At 41.7% G+C, this 22,748-nt stretch overlaps 1 protein-coding gene across 2 annotated transcripts in view; it reads right to left on the minus strand.

The window, feature by feature from the left end:
• Window positions 1-289: 289 nt before the first annotated feature.
• Window positions 290-22,748, minus strand: part of sema4f (sema domain, immunoglobulin domain (Ig), transmembrane domain (TM) and short cytoplasmic domain, (semaphorin) 4F) — a 58,533-nt gene continuing 36,074 nt past the window's right edge. The window contains exons 2-15 of one of the 2 annotated variants that reach the window (XM_026161674.2): window positions 10,354-10,502; window positions 9,925-9,984; window positions 6,120-6,218; window positions 5,631-5,739; window positions 5,376-5,495; window positions 5,128-5,279; window positions 4,869-5,050; window positions 4,407-4,548; window positions 3,311-3,524; window positions 2,954-3,063; window positions 2,707-2,858; window positions 2,411-2,466; window positions 2,099-2,289; window positions 290-1,982 (exon numbers count right to left, since the gene is read on the minus strand). In XM_026161674.2, coding sequence (XP_026017459.2) covers window positions 1,275-1,982; window positions 2,099-2,289; window positions 2,411-2,466; window positions 2,707-2,858; window positions 2,954-3,063; window positions 3,311-3,524; window positions 4,407-4,548; window positions 4,869-5,050; window positions 5,128-5,279; window positions 5,376-5,495; window positions 5,631-5,739; window positions 6,120-6,218; window positions 9,925-9,984; window positions 10,354-10,502 — 2,444 coding nt within the window. In that variant the 3' untranslated portion in view covers window positions 290-1,274. Of the gene's footprint in view, window positions 1,983-2,098; window positions 2,290-2,410; window positions 2,467-2,706; window positions 2,859-2,953; window positions 3,064-3,310; window positions 3,525-4,406; window positions 4,549-4,868; window positions 5,051-5,127; window positions 5,280-5,375; window positions 5,496-5,630; window positions 5,740-6,119; window positions 6,219-7,063; window positions 9,203-9,924; window positions 9,985-10,353; window positions 10,503-22,748 lie in introns of those variants that run through there. The other variant, XM_080299905.1, reaches the window with a different exon arrangement.

The following is a 22,748-nucleotide window of genomic DNA, read 5'->3' on the forward strand; positions in this document are numbered from 1 at the left end:
GCAGACATGTGGGAAATTGATGAACTTTACAGCTCATCACTGTATAGTTAAAGAACTGAAAAATGAAAGGATGCATTTGCAACGGTGTAATATAATCCATGTATTTCATGTACCAAGGTACCCACACTCAGTCATAGACACAAACAGGACCACATACGCACTACGGTGAAGACAGTTACACAGACATGAGGCACAGAAGCTGCTTTGTGCATTCAAAAGAAGGACACGTCACTATTTGTTACATGTCCCCACATCCATGCTTTTAGCAGACAGTACGGCAACAGGATAATAACTTTTTAAATGTTTTATTACAAAACAACGTGACAAAACAATACACTTTATGTTAAAATCCACACTCACAACATGAGGTGATGGTGTCTTTGAGTCTATAAGGTCCATTCCTAGAGACTGAAATGAATTTCATATCCTTTGAACGACTTCTGTCTCAGTGATGGTGAATCTGAGCAGTGACAGAAAGCAGCATTCAGTTTCTCGCGTCTTCGCTGCAACTACACTTTTCCACAGTGACACAAGTCTGACGGACCTTGAACCTATCAGCCTCTGCACATCTTCGGCAGAGCAGAAAGGGACAGCCCCGTCACAGTCACTGCAGTCCATGTGAAGGCTCCTCAGTGAATTTATGGTTCTAAATCTCTGTCAGTGACGTTTCTCTGTTTGAGGCCCAGGTCTGACCGGGCAGTCTATGGCTCAGCAGTCCTTTGGTGCCTTTGAACCCATCGAGTTTTGAGATTCAAGTGGTGTGTGTGAGAAAGAGAAGCACAGACAGCAAGAGAAAGAGAGACAGGCGGTGAGAGAGAAGTGCACTTTTCCTTTCCAGGAGAAGCAAATGAGAGCAAACAACAACAGGGGTTAAGGAGAAAGACAATATGGCTTTTCCATGTCTACAGATGTAGACGTTTCATCTTTGATTCTTTGTAATATTAGAATTATGTAATCGCTCAGTTTCAAGTCCATTATCACCTGTTCACACTGCTCATATTTACATTTATATGTACATCGGCAACAGCTCTCATCCTGAGTTACTCATTATAAGAAGTCTATACCAACACTGTCATATGATTTCTGTCCTGCAGCTCTCTCTGTGCATAACAGGTCTCTCTCACATGCTTGGACATAAAGTTATATTTCTCATAAATCTCTGAAGTCTCTCTCACGTCACAGCTCGTATTCAAAGGCATTTGGCAGTAGCCACTTTGCACTGATTCCAGTAGTTTTCAGGTTTTTTGGAGGATGCAAAATGGTATCGAACATTTTCATATCGAACTTTCTTCACACCTAGCCAGCGGTGCTGGTGATTTAAACATGGTAAAGCTGGAGATCTCCTCTTCTAGTCTTTTCATTCCTTCCCCCAACCCATCCCTCAGACCCTCCTCCACCTCTTCCCCCTCCCCTGACTCTCTCTCTCCCCCCTCAGACCTCACTCTCTCCCGCTCCCCCGTCCTTCTGTCCAGCATATCTGGTGATAGAAATTCAGGGCCAAGCCTCCTCCCGCTGCCGCTCGTGTTGCAGTTGGCGTACAGAGAATTCCCATGGCCGTTGCTGGAGTTGCTGCTTATCAGAGTGTCGCTGTAACTGTGCCCACCGTTTCCATGGTTGCTAAGGAGCGTGGTTGTTGTGGTCGAAGTCGCCGTCCCGTTTCGTTTTTCCGCCATCCGGAATCCATCCGAGAAAAGGCTGGAGCTGCTGGGAGATTGAGGAGTGGCCGAGGAACCCAGCAAGTCCCGCCCCTTTCCCGATGACAACGAATTATCTGGCAGGTTGCGGGCAATCCCACACCGCCGTTTCACAAAGAAGATAAGGACGGCGACAAAACTTAAAACTAGTAAGATGGCAAATATGTACAAGGCCAGGATATGACGACCTTCGGATGTTGATACTTTTTCGACACTGGGAGCTTCTAGTGTCAGATAATAGGCTGCTCTGCGGCAAGGGGTGGGGTCTCTGACTGCCGGGCCCCCCTCCTAGATGAGAGAAGTAGCACAGACAAAAAAAAGTCCTTATTTTCAAAAAAAAAAAGCAAAAACAACAAAAAATGACAAAAGGAAAGCAAACACAGGCCTGCCTCGTAGCTTCATACCTGGCACGTGCAGACATAGCTTCCCAGATTGTCGTCAGTGACAACCACCTCCAGGTCAGAGTTGTGCTGCCTGGTGTGTCTGTGGGGAGGATACTCCCAGCTACAGGGCCGAGGGGACAGCTGGACGCACGACAACAAGAGGCGCAGGCCCCGGAACACTTGCAGCACTTGGGGCGACGGATTGCAGCGACCTAGAGCGGAGGGCGAGAACGGAGACGGCGAATAGCTGATTAACAACAGCAGAGGCATTTTCACTTACAATCACACTGGACAGCGACGATCACGTTATCTTAAATGAAAGTATAAACTTACCTTCTGCTACATTACACTTTTTTAAGGCAGCGTCTACCACATCACCGGGACCGGGCCTGCACACAAGGGCAAAATTGTAACATATTATATGTTATAAACGCTTCTTACATATAGCTCAATTTTCTGTATTACATTTCCATTTTTTTTCCCTTAGGAAAACATTGGTACACGAAAGTATTGCTGGAATAAAAATGGGTCACTGTGGTATTTTATAACCTTATACAGCTGCTGCCTGCCTTTCATTTCCATTTTTCTGGAAAATTTCCAATTCATTGTGATATTCCTGTAGTACTCACTCTTCTGTTGTTTGCTTGCAGGCTTCCTCCTTTGTGCTCCACACACAGCCCAGTCCTCTGGCTCTGCCGCACACCTCACAGCTGCGATACAGAGCGCAGCCTTCAGCTTGGACACGAGCCAGAGACAGAGGGCTGCCCACCAGAGCGTGGCCCTGGAAACACGGAGAACAGTTGCAGAATCGCTGAGAAATGGAACGAAGCACGGCTGTGCTTATAGTATATGTATGTACACGCACGTGCGCTCTACCTTGTGCAGTAATATATTGTTAACAGGTTCCTGTGATGTGAACAGAGGAGTCTCCTGCAGTAAGGTGACATTCTGGCCCACTACTGCCACCTGGTGGAGCTCCCCACGGTCTGCAACACATTTTTTTATTTATTTTTATTTATTTAATTATTTCACATTCGTGTCACAACTTCTAATACAACTTGTGAAAGTTTAGGTTTTTATCAATTTTGCATTGACTTCAGTATTTAATTTCTAAGGACCATTATCTTTATCTGTATCTTAGTTCAGCTTTAGGGAGCTGCCTACATTAACTACAATTTTAAACGCACTACAATTTCTATATCCTCCTGTCGTCTCTATTGTCTGATCTCTCACCTGTTCCTAGATACAGCACTGCTGCCCTCCGCTCCTCGCTGCCGTCCTTCAGATTTACAGCCAGTTTGGTGTAACTGATTCCCTTTCGAACCAGCAGGGATGCTGCAGTCACACTGTTCTCCATCAGAGGGTGGTCTCTCACAAATGTCAGCACCTTGTCAGGAAGTTTTAGCGAGGACTCAAAGCCCTCAGCCTTTAATGCACTGTTTAAACACTATTATAAAGAAAGGAAAGGGTGTGTCTTAGTAATTTATGGTAGTAAAGTCAAATAAAATGCATGCATGGTACATTTAAAGTTTGAACTTCCAGAGGGCTTCACAATATTTCATATGTGCCTCCTTTAAAATGTGAAGATATCATGTTTTTAGAAATAACTAAGGTATAAATTTAACCTGGAATTTATTTTCATCTATTATTTTTTAATATATACAGCTGAGAACTCTTGCAAAACCAAATGTTATAAAGTCTATACATCCGCCTCATCAGAGTTCACATTATAAATGCACTGGATGAAGATTTGTGGAACTAAAATCTGAACAGAGGATTGAAAATCAGCCTGTACTTGAATAGATGGCTAAAATTAAGATAAACAGATGGCTGTACTTTTGAACATGTGTGCCACCCTGTTAAATATAACTGTTAAAATAAATATATGTACACCAAACATATTCACTAACTTCTCACAGATTAAAGAAACTGTGTTTTTACTCTGACCTTTTGGGAAAAGGTCAGAGTAAAAGAGTATCTTTGGATCATATCCAGAAGGACACGTTGCTAATAAAAGAGAACAAACCTCATTTAACCTCAGTTTTAAATGCCAAACAGATCAAGTATTTTTGGCAGGATAAAAAAATATTGGACCAAACAAGTTACGCCTTGGATCAAAGAAATGATTCCTAAACATCCACTAGAGAAATTCACATAATGTCTCCTCCTTTCTGAACTTTAAAGAGGATGTTCAGTGTAAACCAAGCATTATTTAGATTGTAAAATCTTCTACAACAACAATAAATCATCCGTGATGTTTGCGGGCTGCCATATTTAGATTCAGAAAAGCAGTGTAAATCATCGAAAATGTGAAAGTGCAGTTTAATACCTGGCCAGGCCGCGGTGAGGGGATCGGCTCATGATTGATCCAGTTGTCGCAGCTTTTCTTCAGCTCTTTAAATGGACCATCCAACACTTTGCTGATGTCAGACAGGCTGAAAACACACACGGCCGACAGGTCTACTTGCTCCCTGTGAGGAAGGGAAAATAAATGTTTAGCATGATGCTAAGTATGGAAGGAAAAAGCTCATTTTTTAAAAAGAGTAAAATCACATCTTTTTTTTGGAAAATAAGCATGAAGCTACAGCAAGTAAACAGCTTCATGCTTATTTATACTTTTTATATCATGCAATTGAAAACTGTGAATGAGCCTGTATTGCACCATATCCACTGATAGATCATCTATATTTGTCTACAACAGAAGACAACAGCAAGAAACTACATTTCTAGTGTTACAATATCTCGTATGACCAAGGCTCTGCTCTGGCCTCTTGGTTACTCTTTGGCTTACCACTGGGAGGTGAACAGTCCATAGAAGTGTGTGCTGCTGGGGTCGCCTGGAATATGTTGCATGGTGAAAACATCAGTTAGGACGTTATAGCGCTGGCCGCTGGGCTTGTCCTCGCATACCAGCTGAGCCTTGAGAAAGGTGGTCCAACGTCGCTGCAGAGTCTTCATCCCTCCCACATCAGACTGAACAGACAGAGTTAATCTTAACAGGGATTCAATCATATATAGGGATCAATGATTCAGTCAAGACAGTGGGTTACCTTGCAGACCCGGGCCACCCTGGGTACTTTGACTTTGGTGTAGAAGTCATATTCTTTGGCCACCTCGTTAAAGAAGAAGTAGATTTTGTCATCGTCTCCTGTCGGGTTTCCTGCGGACTGCTCTATGAAAGCTGAGCTGACAAATTCTGGGTCTGAGAGAAAAAACACCCGCAGACACACAGTTCTAATTATCCTTGTGGGAAAGTGTGGGGTCAGCATGTGTGACTGTGGGCAAATGTGTCTCTTACCGCTGAGCCAGTTGATGGATCGTTCAGTTCGGATGCGCTCCTGCTCAGGGCCCGTTGCCCGGGAGATGTCGAAGAGTGTTCCCAGGAAGTTGCTGGTAGCTGCTGTGTAAAGGAGACCATCTAAAAGGCAAAAAAATGAGAGAAAGGACAACGTTTATTTTATATAAAGATATCAAGAGAGCTTAAAAACTCTTGTTTAAAATTTTCATTTTGACCAGGAAACTTAATCAGTCAATCACACACAGTGGTACTTACCTGCCATAATAGCTGTGTAATGCTGACTAGGCTCAAAAGGACACTTTCCCTTCCCTGACTCCATCCTCACCACTCCATCAACTTCTTCCAGAGTAAATGTAGTGGCATTCTACAGAGAAGAGAAACAAAGGACTTATATTTCCTAATTAATTACAGGCTTTTCTGTCTGATCTTGTACAGATTGCTTATTGGCAACTTACACTGCTTCATTCATAATTCATTCATTATGAACTCCTAAAAATAGTTACTGTGAGAAGGTGTTGCTGAAGCCTGGAAAAGTCTTTAGACCTCACTGCAGGTGGTGTATAAACGCATTATGGGTACAAGTGTGGGAGATCCATCTGCACTCATTAATGCTGCATGTGCAAACTCAAACCCATTATGTAACCATATTGTGGCTCGCCTGTCTGTATGTCTGTCTGTTTGAGCGGGGTCAGAGGTCATCATCATGCATCAGTCGCTAAACTACAAGCGCATGGACGCACTCACCAAGAAGGCACACTGAGGGTCGAAAGCATAGGTGCCGCACACATAGATGCGACCATCTCCCAGGAACTCCAACAGTCGGATGTAGTTCCTGCAGTCGCCCTGCAGGGGGAGACAAACAGTAAAAAATAAAGGCAACATAGAAGGCAAGATACTGTATCCATTTTAAGCTCGGTTTAACAATCAGGACATACAGCAAATATGTTCATAATTACACATGTTTAATAAGAGTTAAATTCACATTGGATTAAGAATGATTTCACTGAGTGAAAAAGGGCAATAGGTATGTTATATGATAAAATAGTCTTGGTCTACACTGATATATAAATAAGTTTCGTTATAAACATTAACTTTCTGCCTTTTTTTGTTCTTCTTGTTGCTGAACACCAAATGATTAATGATTTTCAAAAATGTTTTGAATTTTGAGACAAAAAGGTGTTTTCTTCATGAGCCGTTTTAAAGAGTTTAAAGGGTAAAGAGTTCAGTTTTGAACAACAAAACAGGAAATTGGAGATGCCTTGCTGCTGGAGGTGACACCTGAGATTCCCACTGCTATCAGCCGAGGCCTCACACACACACACACACACACACACACACACACACACACACACACACACACACACACACACACACACACACACACACACAGGCATGAAACTTGAGATCATCCACTTTCATGCATGACACCAGATTACACATATATTTGAGCACACTTTATTTTTCTTTCCTTATTGTCACACATCAGAAGCTGTTACGGAAAAACACCCTCACTGTCCCATGCCAGTTACCAAGAAACCATGACGTAAGCAATTTCTACTAAGCTCTGTGTGTGTGTGTGTGTGTGTGTGTGTGTGTGTGTGTGTGTGTGTGTGTGTGTGTGTGTGTGTGTGTGTGTGTGTGTGTGTGTGTGTGTGTGCCATCCTGGATGAGCTCCAGGCCTGATTCACCTCCCCAGAGACCTGATCCTCTCTGATGCACAGATCGTGTCACTCAAACCAGCCCTCCATGCTGGTACAGCTCCACGTGAGTTGGACAGAGAGCCAAAAAAGAGAGCGAGAGAACAAGAGAAAGACAGAAGTGGAGCTCAGGCTGGTAACAAAGGGATCAGCCTGGGATTAGCTATTTCATTGGCCCCAAATTAACCCCATTCATACTAATAAGCTTCATTCACAATCTGGCATGGGGGTGGCTCGAATGGCTCTATTCTATTCTGTTTGATTTTATTGAATTCTTTTGTACTCTTGATTAAAATGGCCTCCAATTATACATCTTTCATAGTAAAAACTTTAATGACTTTGGTGCGCAACGCAGAAATAAAAAGTCCTGCCACCTAAACATCTAAAAGCTTTTCATGCTTGCTGACATTTACCTGCTCAAAGCAATCTCCCGGTAATTACTGATGTATGTGTGTGAGAGGACATGGTCCAATTTTTTTTTCCTGACCTCATGCTCCGCGCTCACCCTCCATTATCTCTTTCTGTCCAGCACTTTTCTCACTGCTTCTCTTCTGCAGACTTTCTCCTTGCAAGCACTTCCACAACAGTTTTGACAGTGCAGCATATCCAGTGATGCTACTGTAGTACCTGAAGTAAATTAAGTAAATATTGATTGACAGGGGTTGTTTTCGTCTTTCCCTCAAAGCCTCAGCTTAATTTGATTTAATTTGAATTATATAGCACCAGATTGAAACAATAGTCATCTTAAGCCAGTCTATATTATAGGGTTATAAACAGTAACCGACTCTCCAACGATCCACTTTGAGCAAGAACTTGGTGACAATGAGGAGAAAAAAACTCCCTCTGAACCTGAAGATGACACATTAGTGCAGTTTTAGTGTCTTTCAGCTGAATGACAGACAACTAATTATGAGTAAGGACTCGGCAACAGCAGGAAGGAAAAACGTCCTTTTCACAGGAAAGAACCTTCAGCAGAACTTGGCTCAGGAAGAGGAAGCCATGTGTTGTGACATGTTGGGGTGTTGGGGGTTACACCGGAAAAGATTCAAACTTACAAACCAAAAAATCCCAAGAAGCATTTAAGATTTTAGTATCAGTGAAGCAATAACTAGTAAAGTATGATGACTGTATACATGCACACCCACTACTTACTAAAGCTTTGACGTTTTCTTACACCTTATGATGAATGCGATGACAGAATTAAACTCAAGTCAGATCTTTTATCATATATCCACGTCTTTTCCTGTAATCCTGTAGTTAGTAATGTCCTGCTGATAGGAGTAAGCTATTACTAACGTGTCCTTATTTGTCTCTGAGTCTGCAGTTTTCACATGATTCACACACACACACACACACGGGCAGGTACTCTCTTGTTGAGTCTATTGTCTTGTCTCTGCAATCTTCATTTATTCTCCCCTGCACTTCCTCTTTCTCTATTGGTTCGACTCCCCTCCTGCGCCCCCTCCCCCACTTTTTTAAACCATCTGACTCACGTATATTCTTGTAATCAATGCCTTTGTAGAAAAAAACAACCCTTTCCTGGCTTTATCAGTCTATCACCTCCTTACAGTAGAGAACAGCAAACTGTGCTGATGATGTTTACGAAAAAACAGGTCAAAACTAATTGCACTTCCTTCTCTTTTGAACCGCTGACCTTCCACTGGCTTTGTTTATCTTTGATTTGAGAGATTTTCTTCTGCTCTGATTCAATTTGGAGCATTATCCAGTCATTTAAGGACATCTTTTGTGTTTTTCACAGGCCGCACACTCCACTATGCCAGCAAAAGATCTGGTTCAGTCTGTTACTTTTTGTTTAAACCAATAAATCAGTCAGGTACAAGAAATGTAGATCAAGTGTGTGTTTCTGTGAGCAGTTTGGTCAGAGCAGAGTAACATGCTGACAGTGGATAGTGCGCTCTAGTTGATCAGTTTCCGTAGTCAGTTACTGGACATCTGTGAGTCCACATCCACTTCATTCTGGGTTTTCATCTCTATCGCTCTCTCTCTTTATATACACACATGCACGCGAGCACACACACACACACAGACACACACACCCCTACTGGGGCATTGGCATAAATCCCAGAACTTCCCATCCAATGCCCAACAGCACAGGTTTGTAAAGCACACACAAAGACACACAAATGTACGGCACAGCACAAAATAAAAGCAGAGACATGTGACATCTAAGTCTTTGGTGATATATATATATATATATATATATATATATATATATATATATATATATATATATATATATATATATAAGCACTAACCTCCTCTTTGTCTACATTGGTTTCTCTTAATGAAGACCTAGACTTTGTTGCATGCATCAAAATCTTTACAGCTTCAATCGAGGACCATGCGCTTAGTCATGTGCACCATTCATGTATATATGGGTGGAGTATGAATGGACTCCTATACATATTATTGGTATATCTGATAAATGCATTGTCTCCTCAGTTGCAAAGGCTGGGATTCGTCATTATTAATACCTTCTAGTCCACTGTGTTTATGTTTATCCAGCAATCTTTGTAAAACAGTTAAGCCAGATATTCTCATTTACATAGCAACTCAATTAATATTAGAAACGATCAGCGTAGTTCATGGACATTCAAATGGTTCATTAGATTTTATCTGGGTACGACTGAGCTGAGTTCCTGCAGGAAGTACAAGTTTCAGTGCTGGCTGTGTTTTCCAGTCTGTTCTTGGGTTTCAAACAGCAACAATGGAAGTCAAAGCCACATTTCAGAATAGCAAGATTTAAGACAGTACTACAATTTTGCATTAACACCAGTTTGGCTGAACTACACAAAAACAACACACAAGCAGCACACATGCACTGTTCTCACCTCTGTCTTTCCCTTTCCCTCACATGACTTCCTCTTGTCGTCTGAGACGTCCCAAATAATCTGCAGGAAGAAAGAAGATACACAGACGTAGTAAGTCTGTCAGTTTTCTTATACACAAAGATAATACAGGCTTTGGCAGAGAGCACCAAATACAACACAAAATACATTTAATGCTTTAAATCCACAGCTGTACACAGCTGTCGATCAAAACACGCACTGTTAGAAAGAGTTTCACTTGTTTGCTGGTAGGTAGCATAACAACAGTAACTGCAGTGACTCCAGACACGCTAACACAAGTATGGGACAAGTTTGACTATTATATGGACGTATGCGACGGGGGACGTATATATCCTGATTCTTTTTGATACACCCTGTATTCAGTGGTTTAATGCTGCTGCCTGGTTACTCACACACTGGCACTGCGCCTACCTTTAATGGTTTTTTTTCATTGAGCTTCTTGGTGTCTACAGCCAGTATGGCATCCCTGGCACCCAGGAACAGCATGCCCGATGAGCGGTCCAGCAAGAAGGTGCTGAAGTTTGCCACATCGCCGAAAGTCTCCGAACCCAGGATGGTGTCTGTCAGACAGAGGGGGTGAGAGGGGGTGATATATGTCAATAACAGGATCTAAATGAATTTGGAAAGACACACTCAGAAAACAGGGCTTGGAAAAAAAATACATCTGTTCGCTGCCTCCTTGACCCATGTAACTGTGGAAACAAATGGTTGACAGGATGAGATTAAGCAAACACCATATTCCCAGCAAGAAGTTCTAAAGAGATAAAGGGATGGAGGGATGAGAATAGGAAGGGAGAGATGAGCGTAACCCGTGTTTCACACTGTCCTCTTACACAATCAGAGCAGCAGATTAATTCCTAATCTCTCTGAGACTTTTTCATCGTTCTTTTCACTCGATGTTTACCGCCATTTTTCTGCCCTTCTCTCTCTGCAGTGATATACTGTTTACAACAAAGGCATCTTCCAACTCTTCCGTCCTTCCTTGCAGCTCTCTGGAAACAACCTTCTGTTTGCCTCCTTTTTAAACGCCGTCCTCGTTCAAACGCAAATCCACTGCAGAGGAGGAAATACAACAAACTAAATTATGCATAATCATAATGTATAATACATAACTGATTCATCTTCTACATAATATATGGTGTGTAATATCAGCCATAATTCTCTCCTTAATCTAAAAACTATCAAATGAATCAAATCCCCGAAGCTTTTAAATTGTGTTCCAGCTCTTGCTTGCTCTCTCACTCAGTCACTCTCCCTCCCACTCTTTCAGCTCTAGGACAAAGCGTGTGTGTGTGTGTGTGTGTGTGTGTGTGTTTGTGCGTGTGTGCGTACTGATGTCCCAGCTGCTGAGAGGAAAGAGCACAGCTGTGTGCTGAACTTCTTTTGAGTACTGGTGAGCGATTGTGTGTGTTTGTGTGATTTAGCAGTTTTTTTAAAGTCCTCCAATGTCACCCTTTTTTAGCCTCACGAAGAAAGCCAGACACGGCTTCGCCTCCAAAGAAGGCGGGGCCGGCGATTGGTTTCGACGTCCCAATCAAAGACACAGGAACACAAAATAAAGAAGCGCCATTGCACCACAGATGACAAATCAGATGACAGATAAATGCTAATGAGTGCAGCATGTGGTGTTAATTTAACCTCAAACAAACTAACAAGAGCAAACCAGATAATGTGCATTACTCACTGCACTTGCACAATTAAACAATTAATGAATCATGACTAATGACTAACAACAGAACCAACTCCCATGTTTGTTCACAGGGCAGACGTGGCTTTATAATATGAGAAACTGTATTTATCACCTATATACACACATTTACTGTCAAACTCAACACCTAGCACCTAAAATCTAAAGAAAAGGTGTCCAACATAAAGCCTGGGGGCCATAATCGGCCCTGCAAAGACTGCAATTCAGCCCGTTAGAATGCTTTGGAAAACATGAAGGAGTGCAAGGAGTTTTTGAACTGTTAACTGTATTTTCATAGTTGTTACTAGAGATGGACCGATCCGATATTACGTATCGGTCCGATACTGACCTAAATTACTGGATCGGATATCGGCGAGAAATAAAAAATGTAATCCGATCCATTAAATATCAAAAAAGCACCTCACAAACTCGTCTCATAACCGTAGCACGTCGGAGCAGTGTGGTCACGTGATACAGCGGCTGTGTGTATTTGTAGTCTCGCTACCAAACCAGCATTTCATCTCCGAGGAAGTTATCCCAGAGAGAAGTAAAGCAAGTGTGTAAGTTCCTCTCTGAATGTTTGTAAAGCATTCCCGCCTTAAGCTTAACAACCGATATATGGAGCAAGTGCCTCTCTCTCTCTCTCTCTCTCCTGCTGCTACTTCATGAAACTGCTTAATGATCAGCTGATCGGCTTTTCTGTCGCGAGTCCGTGTCTCTTGTTTGTTTTTGGCCCACTTTGCACCAGAAAGAGGAAACCAGCGGCTGAACAACAGCAGCACGTCTAAGCTTGATCAGCTGTTGTTAGAATTTATTTAATATTACTTTCTACTCCAGGATCTTTTTCTACGTAGCTGACGCTGGTAACTGTGCAGGGGCGGATCTAGTAAAGTTTAGCCACGGGGGCCGATAGGGCATTAACAGGGAAAAGGGGGCACAAAGACATACTTTTCTTTCTTATTCTCATTTAAAATGTCGAGCTTTTAATAAATAATTATCTGAATCTTACACCCAAAGTTTTAATCTGATGTAAAATATATAGAAGTCCATTACTGTATATAGTAACTGTTAAGTCTAATATACCCTAGTAAGCTATAGTACTTTTTCCTTTGGGAAGATACCATCTGTGAATTCTGCAATTCTGTTGAAGAAAGATGTTGAATCTATTTAATTATTCTTGAAAAAATAATTAATTTCTGTGCATTTTTTTTTCACACTGCATCAAATTAAAGTTGATTGCATCGATTAAGCATCATGAGGTGGAGGGTGGAGGGTGGTTCCCTATTTTTTATTTTTTTTTGCTGGTAGTTTGCAACCCTATTAGTTAGGTTGCTTAATATTTCTGCTAAGTACTCTTTAAAATACCAGAATAGGAAGGATGGAGTAGGTTTAAGTTTATTAGATTGATCAGTGTTGCTGAACTATGAAATATTTTGGGCGCAGTGTACTTTTTACACACAGGTATAACAGAATAGCTTTAGTGCTGTTGTTTATTTAAACTTGAGTATGAACTTATACAAAATGCAGCAAGATATTAAAAAACAGTTTTGTTGATTAAAAAACACTATATCGGATTCATATCGGTATCGGCAGATATCCAAATTCATGATATCGGTATCGGTATCGGACATAAAAAAGTGGTATCGTGCCATCTCTAGTTGTTACAGCTTTTTCTATTGATAAAGACCTATCACATCGCCATTAATAGCACAACAAATAGCTAAGTAATAGATAAATGACAGAAATGTTCCTTTTTTTCCACAATTTACTTTAGAAATTTCTGTTTTGTAACAATGGGTATATGGGTGAAACAAAAAAGAGCATTATTATGAATACAGGATAGTCTGGGCAATGAGTTACCAGAACTTCTTCTGTCATCTTACACATTTATCATGTAAAAAATTAGATGTTTTGTTGAATTTGCACTTCTTTTTCTTATATTAAGAGTTAAACTTAAATGACCATCATTTATGTCTGGTTTAAATGAAAAGTTTGTTTTCAAATGTCAAATCTCCAGCTAAGCACACATCTATTTCTTTAAAAAATCATGTGAATAACTTGAATATTCAGTGGTCTTAGGCTCAGAAAAATGATTGGAAAGCCTCTGGACTGCCCAGTCCACATCTTGAAGTTTCCTTGTGAACGGCACTGAACACAACACCTGTAGCCTTTCTGTAAATATGCTGAATCAGTGAGTTAAATGTGGTTGACAATACAATAATACAATACCTGATGTTTGAGCCCTGACTGCAAGATAAGATGGCACTAAAACATAGAGTAGCAGCAGCTCAAGCACAGAAAAGTCAGCTAACTGACACAGAACAGCCTGCTACAATCTCTCTGAAATCCCTCACAGTTTACTATGTTTACATTGTTTGCCATTTATGTTTACACTGCCTGTTCATTGCCTGCAATTTTATACAATTCATGCACTATACAAACCCTCAAAAGCTCCCACAATGGAAGTAAAGAGAGCAGCATTTATGGAACGTATAGTATAGATAGTGAATATTGCAACTGTATTATATTAAAGTTCCAGCGAATTACGATGGTTCACAGTAGCATCTGAATTCTAATTTAAAAGCTTTCTTCAGAACAACTTCTGTGGCTGCAATACAGGAAGTGATGTCAGATCCCTTCCTGTGTATGTATGTCAACATCTAAAGTTAACTAACTTTACCTGGTCTATAAATAAATGTGTACACCGCAGACCAGATAAGACTGAAAGCAGCATCACTTCTGATAATGAAACCAAACAAGAGATAACTGCGTCTGCATGCATGCTTCTCAGAAATACTGCATTACTTCCCCTTCAGTGAAAAGCCACCTCACCATCAAAATGGTCACGAACATGCTTCAAATCTACGAACGCCACCATAAGAGAACAAGCAGCATTCCTTTGTGCATTTCTTACTTAGAAATTAGAACGATAGAGAGGAGAGAATAATAGCGCACAGCCTCTATTATTATGCAGGGAGGGCAGGTGACACTGGCAGATGTTAGAAAAATACAGAACAGGCAATGCAAACAATCTAAAGTACACAAAGATTTGTTTCTTTTCTATTTAGAGGTAATTTCAAATTGGTGATATACTCCACAAATTACGTAGAAGAAAGCATTCCTGGAGGAAAATCCTGCGAGGACCACAAATGGAGTTTGAAGGAACACGACGGCCAATTTGGCAGCTGTCGACTAAATGATTAAAACGAGAACAATCATTTTCTTTCTTGTTATAGTGGGTGGGACTACGTCAAGTCACTTTTATAAATGGCGCTCGGCGCTGACACGGTTTTCCACTTAGAGCTCATCTGGGTGTCCGTCTGTGTGGCATGGAAAAAAAAAGACCCCAACATGCTGACATCTGCTTGTAACTGAATCACAGACATTTTCACGTCCCCCCGCCTTGAATCCAGACTCCCTCATCCAGTCAGTCTGTGTCTGTTTCCTGTAACATTTCACATGAATGTCATTTCTCATTCACTAAGAAGCCATCTGTTCGGCTAAAAAAGCCTCCAGGCAGTCAACAAGCGAGAGCGGCACTGATTTGCTAGTGGAGGGTTAGCACTTCCTGAAAAGCAGCCAATATTAAGAAGGAGAGTGAGATCAATATAATAAAAGGAGACACGCACACGCACAAGCACACATGTGTGTTTATGTGTGAAGTGTTGCCCTTGATTAAAAGTTTTTTCTTTTGGAGTGTGGCGTCCTTCTTTTTGCTTTTACACCCCGAGCTACTGAAATAAACAGCTCCGCTCCTCAATCTGTCAGTCAAAGCTGGCTTCAAATGAAAGACGAGACAGGAGGCAATAAAGCATTAGAGACCTCTCCCTCTCGTTCTCACTTTGTCTCCTTTTTTATATTTGTCACTTCTCTTTATCTGCTCTGTCATCATCCACGTTTTTGTCACCCTGCAGCTTCATAGCACCAAAAGACCCCAATTCTTTAAACTCCCTGCACTGTCTACTTCCTCCTGCTCGACTGATACATACACACAGAGAGACCCACACACAGAGCGAAGCAGACATGAGTGTTTGTGACAGAGGCCGAAGGCAAAGTCTGGAGAAATGTCCTTGTGAACTGGGAGACTCATGCACGTGGGTCCACCACCTGCTGTGCACCCTAATGTAGGGAGATGATTCCTAGAGCTACGCCATCTGCCCTTCTCACACACACACCTTCAAACCAATCCATCCAGAAACACACAGCAGAAGAGGCGCAACGAAATACTGTGCAGTTTCTTCTTTTTCATCCCATATTCGTCTTTTATCTTTACGATGGCATCGACATTTTTTTTCAAGGGTTTTATGAATACATTTGGTTTGACGTGTGTCACAGAGGGGAAAGAGGATGCTGCGCAGGTTAGGGTAAATGCCTCCTCTTTGACGGCAGGAGACTGCAGCGCACAACCTACCGCATCCCACTTCCTGTGTGTCATTGGAAAAGGACACATGTTGCAACAAACAACAGGAGGTCAGGATTTTGTGTGTTTAATCTTTCAAATCCATGTGTTGTGCTGTAGAATAAAGTAGATTAGCACACTAGAGGGTTATTAGAATGAGGCCTGTGTTTAACCACTGTACAGCTTCTTCACAGCGTGGGCACATTGCTACATTAATGCATTTTCAAGCAATTTCTTTTTTTTTAGCTCTGTTTTGCCCGTCATGACCTCCTGAGGAACACATCTGGCACTTTAACTCGTGTCTGGTGCTGAGCAGATACTCTGTCAGAACTGCCCGGGCTTCAAATAGCATGAAACTTCTGTGAGACTGAAATAAATGGCAAAGTTACAGGTTGGTTGTAAAGCACAAAAAGGACCAAAAGAGTGTAGAATAATCCTGTATTCTCAGTAATAGAGCTACAGTAAAAAAATTTATACATTTCTGTAAACTTAGATGAATTTGCCAGCAGCAGTAAAAGATTAACAGCTTCTGTCGAGCAAATTTGGTAAAATATAGATTTTCCTGTTAGATTTTATTGTTTTCTTTTAGTTAAGTGAAAAGCAGCTAAAGCGTTCTGACATTCTGTTTGATTTGTGTCCGCCCTGTACATCTGCAGCAGCACAGCGGTGCAGAGGTCAGCATCGTTGCCTCACAGCAAGACGGTTTCCAGTTCAAAGCTGTCCTTACTCTCCGTGTACCTGGTGGCCGCAGGTGGAGCTGTCAGACAGATAAAGCTTTGAGTCGTCTAAGACTAGAAAAGAGCTACACAAAGGTGATTTGTTTTCCAAGTGCGCTGGTGAATAATCACTTACTCGGTGTGTTGCAACTAATTTTCCACCTTTTTTTTAAAAGAAAAAAAGATCCATGTCTGCACCGTTACATTATATACAAAACTGTTCAAGAATGGTTTAATTAAGGTTCCAAACCACAAAAGTGCAAATAAGTACCCTCTGTCAAGGGCACAAAGGCAGGACTGAGTGAGGCTCACTAAGGTAATTTATGTCTTAACAGTGCACAGGGACCTGCTGATTATATCGTGATAATCATTTTTCTTTCCCCGCCACAAGCGCAGTCACACACAGAGATCTGATTATTTCTTAGAATAAAGGCCTTTATTCTCCTGTGTGGATAAATACATGTATACAAATATAAAAGTCGCAACCACTAAGGCTCATTTTTAAATGCTGAGATAAGTCGAATGTTACTGAAACCACACAGAAGATGCAGGTTTCGTCGAGGAATCGGGAAATGCACGTTAAAAAAAAGATTCATATGATGCATCTAGAAAACCTGGTGACCTTAAACATGCTGGCAAAAAAATCACACCCTGACTTAAAAGCGACTGGTGTGAGTATAAATGAATAAGTAGTCCTAAAATACAAAATTCTCTCCCCTGCCATGAATCATTCATTCATTATACATTAAACATGACAGAGAGACAGCCAGGGAGGGAGGCCGACACAGAGAGTGTGTGTGTGTGTGTGTGTGTGTGTGTGTGTGTGTGTGTGTGTGTGTGTGTGTGTGTGTGTGTGTGTGTGTGTGTGTGTGTGTGAGATGGGGGTATCCATTAAGAGTTTAATAAACTGGCTTTTGCTCTGGGGGACCAACCTTGACTGCAGGGCATTGTGGGACTGGACCAACCAGGAAGTGATAAATTATACACCTCCCTTGTTCAACTGTCAATCAAAACTGACGGGATGGAGAGAAGAGATGCAGAGAGGCGTACACACACAGGCTCCTGCCCCCACAGTCTCTCAACACACACACTCACGTGGAGTCGGCCCCTGCGGTGAGACAGGACACAGCTGCACGAACAACACAATCCCACACTCTGCAGAAACACACATTTATAGCACTATCATCCACTCAATGCCATTTTCCAATTTTCCAGCTGCTGTTTCCTCTGAATTGTTCTGCAGCAGTCAGGGGCAGACGCACTTCAAAGGTTAAAAAGGACAGACCAGATTTTGGCAGATTGTCCCATTGGGCAGCGCGCGCATCAGCCAGCTCCCCTGCTCCATGCTAGCACTTCAGTGTGCATTATGTTGAATGATAGCAGGCAGCCAGTGTCATCCAAAAGCAGACAACCATCATGTCTGTTACACGCAGCCATAAATCCTAACTGTTTGAGTGATAGAAATAATATGGTTAAGCTCAGTGTTGCCAGGTTTGATGCAGTACAAGCAGGTCAAGCAGGTCGAGCTGATGAGCTTTTCACCAGCGCACACCTAAACAACTGTTTTACAAATCTCTCTGCTTGCTTCTGTCAAAGAAATCACGAGAGAGGAATCCTGAATAGAAATCCATGGTGGGATTTTGTAACTCCGAAGACCCGACCCCCATACAAGGTCATCGTCTACGCTGTAAGAGCTAAATCCATAAACATCAACCCAGTCATGTTGTTGGACTAAAGCACTGTTTTGCATCTCCCTGATGCAAACGTGCAGATTTTGTAAATACAATCTGGATAGTAGATGTTAGGATTGAGACAATAGAATTCCCTTGTTGGGGATTAACCCCAGTCAAAGTGATAAGTGACAGTTCCCCAGTTGCGGCAATTTTAGCTCAGTTCTCCATTGATGCTTTTTATTAATAGAAATATTATTAAGCTTATATTATGCATCTGATGTCCATGTATAACCAACACTGCATTCATGACCGGGCTTCTCTGCACTTTAAATTAATGTGCATACGTGTGCGGGGAACTGGCATCATTGTTAGATGTAGAGAAAACAGGAATCTATTTCTGACTAGAGGTACAAGGTGAATCAGCGAAGAGTGCAAGTGTTATGAATTAACACAACTAATTAATCAACTAATTACCAAAGATCGAAGGCTTCACTATTGAATGCAAATGTTTTTTAATGCTGAAAATGAAAAATAAATTGCTTGTTGCTGTGTTTTACTGTCATTAATTAACTTTTTTCCTGTGTTTAGGCCACACGTTGTGCATTATAGAGGTTAGCGGGTAGCGCTCTCCACTAGCCTCCTCTGCTGACCCACCTGCGCCAGGGGATCAGTGATGCCACAGCAGGGATGATGGAACAATTGGACTATGAAGCAAATCGCCCAATCCTAGCAGAACTAAAACCTGTGGGGCGAAAAGCTTTTAAAAGCTTCATTTGTGGCACAATGGGTTCTCAAGCAGCTTCTATCAGATTCGGCTGTTGAGCAGTTCCTGTTTTTGGGTAACCACTGAAAATGTAGTTATGAATCTGTTATTCTTCTAGTTGTTACTGTAGCATGAATTCACTTTGCTGATATAAAATAAAGGCTAAATAATTCCACTTTGATGCATTTCAAATATATTTCACAATAAGAAGCATCTACTTCGATTGTGCATGTGTGTGTGATGTTTGGTTAACCCCTTGTTATTGTTCCTCAGCAGCTCATTGTCCTTGTTTTGACTGATGACAGCAGTCGGCTATTCAGCCGTATCCTGTTTCAAAGAGGCGCGCGTTAAAGTGATGGAGAGGGAGGCGGACAGCTCAACGCGGAGTGCTTCGGAATTTAAAATGAAAACGTAAACGTGTAAAGAGGAAGAGGCCGGCCCGCATCTTCGAGACCCCACGTTCGTCTCTGATGATGAAACATCACAGTCGAATTTGTTGGAAATGTGTGACAGAGATCAAAAGGCTTCGAGTCAAAGGCAGACAGACAATCCTCCTCTTGTACTCCTCTGTATTCGCTGTGAATTTCTGCCTTGTATCAGATGTTAAATGGTCGCACAAGGGCACGAAGTCAGCGTGCCCAAAATATCCAGAGAAAGAGCTCATCATTCAGCTCTTATAAGCAGCAGTCACTACCGATTCAGCCCAAAGCTAAAAAGGCTAAAACCTAACAAGTGTGCGACATGTTTTATGTATGGACGCAATTGTTGATTTCACTGAAAAGTTAATTTCACTGAAGTGCTTGCAGCTGCGGTTTGGTACTTTTACACGTGATCAGACAAAATCCAAAGAGACACGCTTACCGCGCACATTAGATCAAGTCTTTACCACCTGTAAGAGTAACAATGAGAAACGCCAATCTATTTCATATACATACAAGTTTGAGTCTATATAGTAAAATACACCGATTATTTAACAGATAAACTAATATAAAGAGTGACAATAGCTCAAACACGCTGCAGAGGTCTTTTTCTAGCCGCCTGTTTTCCTTTGAGTTAGACATGATAGAGACGCAGCAGTGGGCTGCCTGCGCGTCTGTGAATTTCATCAAGTCAAATGTAACAGCTCGTAAGACATTTAACAGCTGCTATATTAAAATAAAAAGACCAATTTTGCCCCCGAAATGAAACAACTAAATGAAAAACGCAGTTCCGATCAGAGCGAAGTGTCGAGGTTTGCGTGACTGAGCTGAATTAATAAAGCGCATACTGAGAAACCCACAAAATCTTGGGGCCTTTAACGGTGACACGGCGTGTGTAACCGTTTTAGGAGCGGCTGCAAACATTTTACTCCTACTTGAGGTCACGCTGATGTGTTCTTTTTTTAAATTGTGTGTGAGTTTATCGACCTGCGTGCTACAGAAAACGAGCCTGCACTCCCCTACCGCAACGATGTAGGTAACTCATTCTGGTGAATATCAACCGAAGCTGTTTAGGCTTATCCTCTTTAGTTACAAATGAGAAAATTAGAAATATGATTGTAATTAAACAGTTAAGGTTTATTGCAATAATCTAACCTGAAGCTATAAATGTTAATAAATAGCAGGGAGACTCACAGGATTCAAGCTCTTCCTTGTTATAGTGTCAGGACTTGTCTACTAAGGATTAATAAACGATTCGCTAAAGATTCCGTCCAGACATGATTTAACAATCCAGTCAAAAAATTGAGCTTAGAAAAACAATTTCAGTTTGTTCCAAACTTTTGACTTTCAAATAAATGAGTCTTTTATGGGATACAGACAAGAATTAAAAGCTTCTGATAAAACCACAGTGTTAGATCTTATATATTGCACCTTTAAACTCAGACTTGGGATAAACACAGATAATATTTCCCTCGCTAATGTGAAAACTTTATTCTTTTATCAATGTGCCTACCTTTTAGTTCATTTAGGTCATGTAGTTCCGTTATCTGGCCTAAGCTCATAAGTGAAGACATCAAAAAATGTGAAATGACCCTGACGCACAGCATCGGCCTCACCTTTCGGGTTCTCACTAAAACTCCCAAGGTCCATGTCAAGCAAAGGAAAGGCTGGGAAACGAGAAATGAGAACATGCAGTATGAAGGAATGACAAGAGCAGAAAATTAGTGAGAGACACGGGGAGAAGGAGGAGTACGGGTGAAGGTGAAGCAGAGGAGGTCCAAGGTGACAGTGACTGATCATCCACTTCATCACTTCATGCTCTGCTCCTCTTCTGCTTCTTTGGGGATTTTTTTTTATTGTTCCACTGTTCCTCTTGGGGTGGGATGCTGTGCGCATTTGTGTGTTTATACTTTGATGATTCTCTCCCCTCCTTCTCCCTGTTTCCAGCCTCCCACTACCTTTTCCCCAGTTTTCCCACTTTCTCTCCCACCCCCACCCTCTCTCTCTCTCGCTTCTCTCCCCCTGTCTCTCTCTCTCTGGCTCTGGGTGATAAGCAGTAGCACTACTAATCAGGCTTGCCCTAAATTCACCCATGCCCTGTAGGATTAGCATGTGTGTGTGCGTGCGTGTGTTGGTTTAGAAGTTGCATGCCGGCAGCATTCATCAGCTCTCACACGAGATGTGTGTACATACAGCCCAGTGTATATGTGTATATGTATGTGTATGTGCAAGAAAGAGTGAGAGCCTGTATGAATGAGTCACTGAGTCAACACAACCCTGCTATTTTTATCTTACAGTAAGACTGTACTGCCTCATTACATAACTTAAGAATCTCTTAATATCACTGATCATTTATTACATAAAAATAAAAGGCCTAAAATAAACTGCCTGCCTATGGAAAGGTGAAAGAATGACCCTGATAGGGCTCGTGAAAATAAAAGAAATCCACGACCTCTCAGCCTCCTGACACACCTGTGGTATCAGTTTGAAAATCCTCATTCTTCTTCCTACTCTTTTTGCATTCACAAGATTTTTCGAAAACTTGACCACTGACCTTGACTTTGAGGTCAACATAACTAAGATTCAAACTCATCCGAGACTTTTTAATAGATAGACCTATTTGTATGAATTAGTATGAATTTCAAAATCCTTTCTCGACTGGTTTTCGAGTTATCGCATTTGTAAACTTCAGCATCTATGCCGCCCATCCAGGGGGGAGACACTAATACCCCGTCAGCCTTTTACAGCTGAGGGGTAACAAAAAAGTCTGGTCTTGTATTTAATATCAACCCCCACAATCATTAAATTCAGAAAGAAACGTGGCTGGAAACTTGTGTTACCGCATGACGCAGTAACATCCTTCACACAAAGACAAGCTCACCTGCCTCACTGTGTTTATCTCTGGCCGGCGAACTCAGACTAAACAGTTAGAGACTCTCCAAAGCCAAAACAGAGCAGGAGCAGCCAAAATATCTGTCACACTAGAACAGTTGCTCTGGATCCTTTTTGGCTCGTCAACCCCTTAAACTGAGACAACATGTACTTGTGAAGTCACATAATTACATGCAAATCAGGAGCAGTTCAGAGTTTCCTTCACAAACTGCTTCATCTAAAGAATTTGTAAAGGTCTGCGCGACAGTGCTCGTGTC

The sequence above is a fragment of the Astatotilapia calliptera genome, chromosome 3, assembly GCF_964374335.1.
Source record: "Astatotilapia calliptera chromosome 3, fAstCal68.1, whole genome shotgun sequence".
Lineage (NCBI taxonomy): Eukaryota > Metazoa > Chordata > Actinopteri > Cichliformes > Cichlidae > Astatotilapia > Astatotilapia calliptera.